Source organism: Medicago truncatula, chromosome 8 (assembly GCF_003473485.1).
Source record: "Medicago truncatula cultivar Jemalong A17 chromosome 8, MtrunA17r5.0-ANR, whole genome shotgun sequence".
Taxonomy (NCBI): Eukaryota; Viridiplantae; Streptophyta; class Magnoliopsida; order Fabales; family Fabaceae; genus Medicago; species Medicago truncatula.
The window spans coordinates 5,159,689-5,169,866 of NC_053049.1; the positions used below are offsets into that span (position 1 = coordinate 5,159,689).

At 32.6% G+C, this 10,178-nt stretch overlaps 1 protein-coding gene and 1 long non-coding RNA gene across 2 annotated transcripts; both read left to right on the plus strand.

Annotated features, from left to right (window-relative positions):
- Positions 1 to 1,957: 1,957 nt before the first annotated feature.
- LOC120577644 (uncharacterized) lies at positions 1,958 to 4,321 on the plus strand. The gene is made up of 3 exons (XR_005643620.1): positions 1,958 to 2,731; positions 2,808 to 2,987; positions 3,924 to 4,321. It is a non-coding gene; the product is annotated as an uncharacterized lncRNA (long non-coding RNA).
- Positions 4,322 to 8,600: 4,279 nt separating this feature from the next.
- LOC112417207 (uncharacterized) lies at positions 8,601 to 9,873 on the plus strand. The gene is made up of 4 exons (XM_024772457.1): positions 8,601 to 8,724; positions 9,145 to 9,169; positions 9,288 to 9,408; positions 9,481 to 9,873. The coding sequence occupies exons 1-4, from the start codon at positions 8,601 to 8,603 to the stop codon at positions 9,871 to 9,873; spliced, it is 663 nt and encodes a 220-aa protein (XP_024628225.1).
- Positions 9,874 to 10,178: the final 305 nt, after the last annotated feature.

A 10,178-nucleotide genomic window follows, 5' to 3' on the forward strand; every position in this document is an offset into this window, starting at 1 on the left:
TTTTTTTAACAAGCAAAAATGAATTATATTATCATGGACAACATAATTGTTGCAGCATAAAGTGTGCCAAAACAATCACGGAAATGTCAAAGTCCTATCAAGATTACAAACATTTCAGTCAATGCCCAAACATGAAAGCGGGTACGACCACCAAGTATGAGTACTAAAGCTAAATACAACATTACTAACTTTTAACCACCACAAATAAGATGATTTTACTTTATCTAACATATGTGGTAAAGAACTTTCTCTATTTCTAAATATCATATCATTTCGTTCGTTCCACAAAACCTAAACACATTGAAGCCAAATCAAGTAAAAAAAGGATCGTCGCGATCTCGAGCAACCTGCGTAATTAATAAATTTGCAAAAAATGGTTTGTAGTTGTCTGAGAGTCGACCCCTACCACACCGAGCCATGCCTACACCAATGGCCACAAGGCACCAAAAGTTGGGCAAGACAAAAACATATGATTCTCATCTTCAACTTGCCCGCATCTAGTGATACACAACCGCGCCTCCAAAGGAATGACTCGACGGTTTATCAAATTATCTTTTGTTGGTAAATGATCCCTCAGCCGCCGCCAAACAAGAATATAGACTTTTAGAGGCACCTGTTTATGCCAAATTATCTCCATATTTGGATTTTGTTAATATTGTTAATGTAATAAAATCATTTTAACTATCAATCTTTTTTTTCTTTCCGTTCGATTTTTTTTTTTTTAACAATTCATGCCTTCAATTTTTTTTCTTTCTATTTGTTGAGTATTTTTCCAATATAATAGTTTCGACAGACACAATATGTAGAAACTATGCATTTTTATTGAATATATTTTGGCCATATGTACCTTTTAACAAATAAAAATGTGTTTGTAAAAAAATATTTTAAATAAGTATGTGTGTAGTTGTGTTGAGGCCTGAATCAAGTTAAGGAAAAGAAGAACCAAACATGAAGAAGACCTAACAGTGTCTGAGGCCAAACGGCGTTAAAAAAAATTGTTTCAAACAAAAAATAATTACAAAAAGCAAATTACAATTATGCACTCATTAAAGTAGTGTTTACTAAAGACAAAATGGAGTTTATGGTAAATATCAAGTGGAGTAGGGTTGCTAACTTAATCCTTCACGTTTTTAGGTGGGAATAAGTTAGTGGCCCTATGCACTTTTTAAATGATAAAGAAAAAACTGAACATTTGTGTTTGTTATCTATTTATTACATATGTCATTTGTGTTAAAAATTAAGGGCATTTTTGGAAAGAAAAATCAAACTCAAAAGTGCTGAAAGAGATAATTTTCTTTGTATATACTAGCGAAAAGACGGGCGCCCGTCTTTCCTTTATTTTTTTTATTGCGCTAACGTACGTTTGAAAATTATGAACGGTGTTTTTTTATGAAATTTTAATTTTGACTAAAAGTAAAAATATTAAAGTTTTTTGTTTTCAAATTATAACAAATTAAACTAACCATGATTATCGATTTCAATGAAACCAACAATATAATAGAAAAATATTATCGAAATTCTTTTGTTTTTAATGACACCAACAATAATCTTTATTATAGAAAAAAGTTGTTGTTTTAGGGTATAATATTTATTATATAAAAAGTTATTGTTTAAGGGTATAATTGAGATAATGAAAAGTAAGTATAGACAAACACACTCATCTAATTTGTTACATTTTTTAAATAATAAAGGAAAAACTTACATTTGTGTTTGTTACTGTTTTATTTTAATATTTAAATTTAAATTTATTCTTGTTTAGTATTGAAAATTGAAGGTATTTTTTGAAAAGAAAAATCCAATTAAAAAAAAAAACTGAAATGAGTAGTTTTTTTATATAGTATAGATAGATTTCTGAAAATAAATCATCCACACTAAAAAAAAAAAATAATCCCTAATTAGTATTTACTTTTTCCTATAAATATCGAAACCTCACTACCACACCAAGCAATTACAGCTTCGTTCAAATTGTTGTCTCTGAAGATTCCGACCGACAATCGTTGCTCACCCACTAACCGTAACTCTTTCTCTCTCTCTCTCTCTCTCTCTCTCTCTCAAACTTAATTAGTACCTAATCATCTGTTTCGTAACCTAAGCTGAATCATTAAACCCTAACTATATCCACTCGCATAATTAGTACAAAAAATATGGAACACGATGAAGACCGTTTGTCGAATCTACCAAAAGTCATTCTTCATAACATCATGTCGAGGAGGAATCCAGGAGGTTTATATTGATGCCCAGTATCTTGAGAAATTTTGTTATAGTCCTGGTCTTCGTTTTAACGCACAATTTAAGATTGTTTTTGATAGATGCCAAAATTTGAAATATTTAAAATTGTTGTATTTGAGGAGAAGTATTATCACCGATAAATGGTTTCTTGAACTGTTTTCAGAATATCCTTTCCTTGAGAGTTTAAAATTGCATTATTGTAAAATGGCTGAGACGATTAATATTTCAAGTGTTCAACTTAAGGTGTTGAAGTTATCTAATTGTTCTAACTTGAAGGAGGTTAATATTGATGCTCCAAATCTATTATCATGTGTATATTGCGATGGTGTTGATTCAGAGCCTATTATATCTTTTTTGACAAGTTCTAGTCAACTAAAAGTTGATATGACTTTTTTCATTGATTATCATCATCTTTGTTTGTGACTTGAGGGAATTTGTGCAAAACATCAAACCTCAAAATGTTTTGTCATCTCTGTCCCTATACATCTATGATCGAACTGAGGTGAGTATTAGTTAGCTTCTTAATTCGTTTTTCAATCTTCATACCTACTTATTGTATTTGTGTCTGGATTATGTAGGATGTACCGGTGGTATTTCAAGTGTCATCCCCTCCAGCAAGTATCGAACACTTGCACCTTCAAAGTGTTCCAGATAATGAAACTTTGTTTTCATCTACTATAAATACCTTACTTTCAATTTGCTGCCCTGCATTTATATCTTTGAGCTCACATTCTTTGTGCAGTAAAGCATTCATTGAGGTATGTAATTCTCTCTCGTATACCTTTAATTTCAAAGAGTGCTTCCAGCAGTAAAATTCTTACATATTATATTGTGAATCTGTGATTGTACTATATGACAGAAGTTAAAAAAAAGCTTGTCATCTGTTTTTCCTTATATGTCAAACACATTTCATTTATGGTTAAAATGTGTTACGATCTGTTCTTTGAGTAAGAATGAATTGCTAAAAACAGGACAGAATTGAGGAAACAGATATTGATTTTAACTATAAGAAGAATTCTTTGAATATCATCATGGTACTATAAACGGAATGTAATTATAGGAATGGACAAGAAGGCCACCCCAAAGGAGCACTCTCCTTTCTCACAACAAATCAACCTTTACTATATCCTAAAATACACAAAGAAAAGCGTAGTGGAGACAACAACAGAGCATAGAGCATATCTCATGGTGACTAATTAACAAATTTCTCCACACGACATTGCCATCCATGCTTATATTAATTACCCTATGATTCTACATCCAACTTCCCTTTTCGCTCCATTTTTCCTTCCTTTAACTATTTTGTTCAATTTTTAATTTAATATATTCAGCAGAGCATTTATAGAGGTATGTCATTGTCTCGCATGTTCATGTGACCATGCTTCCTACAATTGGTGATTGTCCTATTTAATCAAAAAAGTAAAAATTGCATTACCATGTTATCATTTTATGTCAGACATGTGCATTTATGCTTAAAAGATTTTACTTTTTTTCTTTTTTGGTCAGGCTTAGTGGTTAGAATTCACCTTATAAGGTGAATAAGTGGGGTGTCCAGGGTTCGAACCCCAGCCCCTGCATATAATAATCCATTGTCCTACCAACTGAGCTATGCTCACAGGACACTTTTTATTAATATATAAAATAATTATTTTGTGGAGCGTCTAATTCTATTTGTTAATTATCTGAATCTGCAGTTTTTATATGAGACGCTAATGGAAAGAAAGGGGGATGACTGCTTGTGCAGTTCTAGTGATACTAAGTGTTGGTGGCATGGCTTGAAGAATGTGAAAGTCATAAGCTCAATGAAGATTGATGATAATATTGACTTCAAGACCATGCTAGAATTGTTGCCAATTGAAGAAGAAATTAGCTTTGTGTTAGAGTTTTAATGTTGCTGATGCTGTCATAAACTCAGTGACATGTTTTTACTTCAAAGTTTGATGTTACCTCTTAAATGCACAATGACACATTTGTTTTGATATACACTATGGAAAATGCTGAACGGTATCGTAGAGTTAGTAACTCTTAGTTTGTTCTTTATTATTGGCTTTACTTATTTGTAGTTCTTTATTATCTTCCAATGATTGATAACTAGTTATTGTGATTCGCATTTTGCATCTTCCAAGCAAGGACCTTCTTGCTGATTTCCATTTTACCATAACATTTTTGGATATAACTCATTTCCAACTTCTCAATGCAGTGATCCCTTTAAGTTGATTTTTTCTACAAAAGCTGCATGATCTTCGTATCAATGGGCATTGCTACCTTGCAATGTTTTCAAGCTGTCTACTGAAATATTTTTAGTTTCTTCCTTCATTGATTTAAAATTTGTATCTTTAACCGATGAGTTTGCTCTTCCTATATTGTGCTGATTTCAGTTCTATGGCTACAGCTCAATTCATTTCCTTTCTAAATGAATCTATAAACTTTTCATATGAAGTCAACCCTAAGCTGCGAATCTATTTGGTGGTAAAAAAAAAATCTAAGGTATTTTTCGAATCTCAAATCCAACAGATTGCAACTAAGCTGCGACACAATATAAAGATCATAACTAAATGGTATAAAACAAAATAACCAAATGAAATGAACACTAAGTTTGAAATGGAAACAAAATATATATTTCTATTCTATTTTTATTTCTTAAAAAAAATGGTTACATGAGAAAAGAGGGAAACAAAACTAGCTATGCTGGTAGAAAATCCCGTCTCTCATGAGAAGCAGACAAAGCTCGTTTGGGGGATCAGTTATAACATTTAACTCGTTATTTATTGGATCTAGCACCAAGTTTGCCAGAAAGAGAAAAAAAAAAAAAAAAAAAGATCAGCACGCATGTTCCTTTCAAGGCTACAACCTCAACATGCAGGATGTTTGAATAAAGCCTTTCATAGTATCTCGATATATGTGTCTTCCTGAGGTTGTTTCCAATCCTAAATTTTATTATAGTTTTATTATTAACAACGAAAATATATATTCTGGACTTCTGGTTATGTGAAGAGAAGGTTGTTGAAATTCTATGATAATGGATTGGCTATCAAAGTATTTAAGCTTATTGTGTACAATGCTGAGCTCCGTCGTTTCATGTCAAAGAATGTTGATCTTTGGTTGAAGTTGGCAAGTGAAAGTGGCCTTTGCTTTACTGCAGTGAAACAACATATTCTATGATCCAATGTTCCTTCAACTTCAAATTGTGCTTCCTGCAGTGAAATTAACAACATATTATATTGTGACTGTACTGTTTGACAGAAGGTAAAAATAGCTTATCATCAATGTTTTCCTTTTATGTCAAAGTCAAACGCATCTCTTTTATGCTTAAAATGTGTTAGGATTCGTTCTGCGAGTATGAAAGAATTCCTAAAAACAAGATAGCATTAGCCATTAGTTATCAAGAGAATGGTTCTAACTAGAATAAAGATTGATCTTCATGGCACTATCAACTGAATGTAATAATAGGAATGAACAAGAAGGTAACCTTGCAGTTAGCACACAAAGCCACCCTAAAGGAGCACTCTCCTTTCTCACTTAATAAATCTCTAGTCACAGCATATCAACCACCATAATCCCCTCCAAGTACAAAAGTACCCTACTATTGGAATGTGCTAAATTTCTTCATGTGTAATAGTCTTCAAATGTATCACCCTTATCCCAATTTTTTGTTAGTGAAGTACTCTTTTTCTTCACATCTTCCACAATAACATGAGTAGTTTCTCTCCACTTCCTTTGCACAAGCTTTTCATTTTGAGAAAAAGAGAAATAACTCATCCAAGAAACTTTATATTCACAAGCCTCTTCCATGTCATTTGCACCCTGATGTTAAACTCGTCATCCCATAATTCCAAGCAATATTTGACTTGTGTTGCTTCAAAAACATCACCAAAGGAATACGCAAAGAGAAATGCAGTGGAGACAACACTAACAAAGCATATCTCATTGTATCTTCACGTTTATTGTGGCTACTAGTGTCAGGAAGGCAGGGATAATTGCATAATAGTTGGTGTCTTTTCTTGCCTACTATTCCAAACTCAACTATACCGTGTCTTAGATCAATTCTTTCTCTTTCTCAAACACTCTTTTTTTAAATAAATTAACATTTTATCTCTCAAAAAATAAATTAACATTTTGTTTTTTGAAAGAAGTTAACATTTCATTTACCATTGTAATTTCCCTCAAAAAAAATTTACCATTGTAATTGTTACCGTTGCACATATCTATCAAAAAAATTGTTACCGTTGCATATTTAAGAATAGGATTGTTGGACTATTTCAACATATTTTAACTCCCTTTATCATTTTTTCTTTGTTATAAAAGTTAGTTTTAACTACTTAATTTTTTCATTCACATTTTACCTCTTCTTAATTTTTCTTCTATACATTTTATTTGCAAATGAACCCCAATCATCATGATTTTTGGTCCAATTTCATGCAAAATGCCTCATCCTTTGGCAATTCTCCATGTATCCCAAGTCAACAAAATGCCTCATCGCTTTACCCCTATCAACAATTTTCTTCTCAATCAAATAGTCCCAATATGCCTCTTGGGATTCAAATGGGTAGTAGTGGTGTGCAATTAAATGATCAAGAGCTTGAAACATCACAAGTTTGCACTCAAGGTGGCTTGGAAACTATTAACATTAATGAAGAAGTTGGAACTACGTCAGTTGTGAACACTTCGAAAGTAAGATTTCAACCAAAGGAGGATGAACTTCTCATTCAATCATGGCTCAATATTTCAAAAGATCCGATTGTTGGGATTGATCAAAGAGGAGATAGTTTTTAGAAGAGAATTGGTGAAGCTTATAACAACTATTGCGACAGGAATTTTCCAGAGAGGAAACCAACGACACTAAAAGCTTGATGGCACAAAAACAATTAATCCCTCTATGAGTAAGTTTGTTGGGTGCTACAAAGATGTCGTCGCTCTAAAAAAAAGTGGTACCTCCGAGAGCGACATCATTTTGGCTGCAAATTTTTTTTACCAAGATGTGCATGAAAATTTCTCATTTGAGAATGCAAGGAGATTATTGAAAGTTGAACACAAGTGGCGTGCAAGTTTACCATAACCTTCTGCAAAAAGAACAAATAATTCAGCTTCTGGAGAATATTCATCATCTTCTAACCCACCAACACCAACAAGCGAATACAATCCACCATTACGTCCACTCGGTCAAAAGGCAGCCAAAAGGAAGGAAAAAGAAAAGCTTGTGGAGAAGTATACTCATAAATTTGATGCTTTGAAAAATGATTTGAACAAAAAATTTGAAATAATGTCAGGGTTTACACATGATTGTGCATGTATTGAGAGTGAAAAAGTTGAGATAGAGAGAAAAAGGGTTGATACAAAGCTGCAAAAGGTCGAAAATGATAGGGAAAGGATGAAGATCAATGATTTAGAAATATTCTCGAAGGATATATCAAATATGAATCCAAGGCAACTACAAGATTATGAATTTTTGTGTGGCGTGATTAGAGATAAATATGTACTAAAGTGATATTATTATGTATGTTAGACGTAATCGATTAGAGTGATAATATAATTTTTAGTATGTAACTAGCCATTTTTTTTGTGAACAAAGAGGGCCAAAGCCCGAAAGAAAAGAAAAAACTACAAAATCACGCTAACACTCCTAGGTATGTAAGCTCTGGATAAGTCGTCAAATAGGAGATTCTGGAGCACTCTATATGGAACCTCAAGAATGCTCAAATCATACGAAGAACCAAAATAGAGGTATTTCCATTAAACTTACAATTACCATATCAATCAAAAACTTAGAATGACTTTCCACTATAAAATTAGTGTATCCTTGTCTTCTCACCATTTGCATTCTTTGTATACATTCTCCACATTTCAGCATGAAGGGTGTGTGACTAGCCATTTCTGTGTATGTTAGACTTAATTATTATTTACGTTGGACTTATTTTATGTTTTATATTTTTAGTATATGATTTTTATAAAAAACAAACAAATTTGAAGAAATATAAGCACTATATTGCATCCAGAGTGTAATACGTGTTATGGTATAAGCAGGAACTAAATAAATGAAATCTTAAACCTATATTATAGTATTTGAGATGTGAACTGTATATAAACCATATTACAGTATTTAAAATCATCGATTTTTTGTACCAAAAAAAAAAATCATCGATTTTAATCAAACTAACGTTATTCAAACTCAATTTAAGTCAAACTAGCCGTTATTTAAACTCAATCTTAGTCAAACTAGTCGTTACTCAAACTAGCCGTTTCTCATATCCTTATAAATGTTATAACATGTATAGCAAACTTCACAATCATTTCCAACTTTATTCCCTTCACACATAAAAAGAAACATCTTAACTTTTCTCCTTATTCACATTTAGTATTAAACTTCTATTCAAATGGATCCTTCCAATCGATCCCATATTGCAAAAATGTTCATGGATTATATGAATCACGGCATGGATGAAGAACTTGTGAGGCTTTACTTTAAAAGTAATCCGCAAGAAGATTTTGCGAGCTCAAGTAAGCCTATACGCCAAAGAAGGAACATAGAGAGGAATTGTGAAGAAGGACATAAGCGGTTATTCAATGATTATTTTTCATAAGCTCCGATTATACACGGATCAGCAGTTCCGTCTAAGGTACCGAATGCGTAAACATGTCTTCCTTCGCATAATTGAAGCTCTTAGTCAACATGATGAATATTTTCAGTCGAGGGTTGACGCAACTGGTAGACCAAGTATTTCACCCCTACAAAAATGCATTGTTGTTGGTTGTACATTGGCATATGGAACATATGTCGATAATGTGGATGAATATTTGAGTATTGGTGAAACCACGACACTAAAATGTGTTGATAAGTTTACAAGTGGTGTGATAAATGTATTCGGGCCACAATATTTTTGAAAGCCAACCACATAAGACATTGAATGCTTGTTGCAGATGGGGGAGGCACGTGGTTTTCCAGGTATGTTGGGGAGTATTGATTGTATGCATTAATTGGGATTGGACAAATTTCCCAGTTGCATTGAAAGAGCAATATGTTCGCGGTGATCATGGTAAACCCACAATTATGCTTGAAGCAGCCGCTTCACAAGACTTATGGATTTGGCACACATTTTTGGAGTAGCGGGTTCAAACAACGATATCAATGTGCTTAACCAATCTGATGTCTTCAACGATGTTATGCAAGGGCGAGCTGCTGAGGTACATTATACAGTCAATGGTATTGAATACAACATGGGTTATTATCTATCAGATGACATATATCCTGAATAGGCTACATTTGTGAAAAGTGTCTCAATGCCACAAGGAGATAAGAGAAAACTGTTTGCCCAATATCAACAAGGCGCAAGGAAGGATATAGAACGAGCATTTGGAGTTCTCCAATCGCGATTTGCGATCATACGTAATTCGGATAGATCTTGGAACCTCGATTCACTGAAGTGTATAATGGATACGTGCATCATATTACACAACATGATTGTTGATGATGAACGTGCCACATATGGTGACAACTTTGATTATTCCTATGATCATCAAGGCAATGATCCAACTGCACCACCAGACGATTCTAATAGTGATTTTCAATATTTTCTACGTAGAAGACACCACGTTCGCGATACGCAAATTCATCGACACCTTCAACAAGACTTGATAGAACATATATGAGAACGTTTTGGACATGGGAATAACCACAACTAAAAATTATTTTAAACGTTCATTATATTTTGTGCTAATAGTTTGTTTTAACGTCTGAATTTTTTATTGTATTTTCTTATAACTTATTTGTGTCTTGTAGTGTTTTTTTTTGTTACAAAATGTCGTGTATTATGCTATTTAATATTATTTTTTCCTATATTTTTAATTTTCTTTAAATATATGTTGTTTTCTTTTTAATGCGTTCTCATATAATTAAATTAATTTGTTTGAATTATACATATTAATGTAAATATAAATTTATCGTATATTTTGAA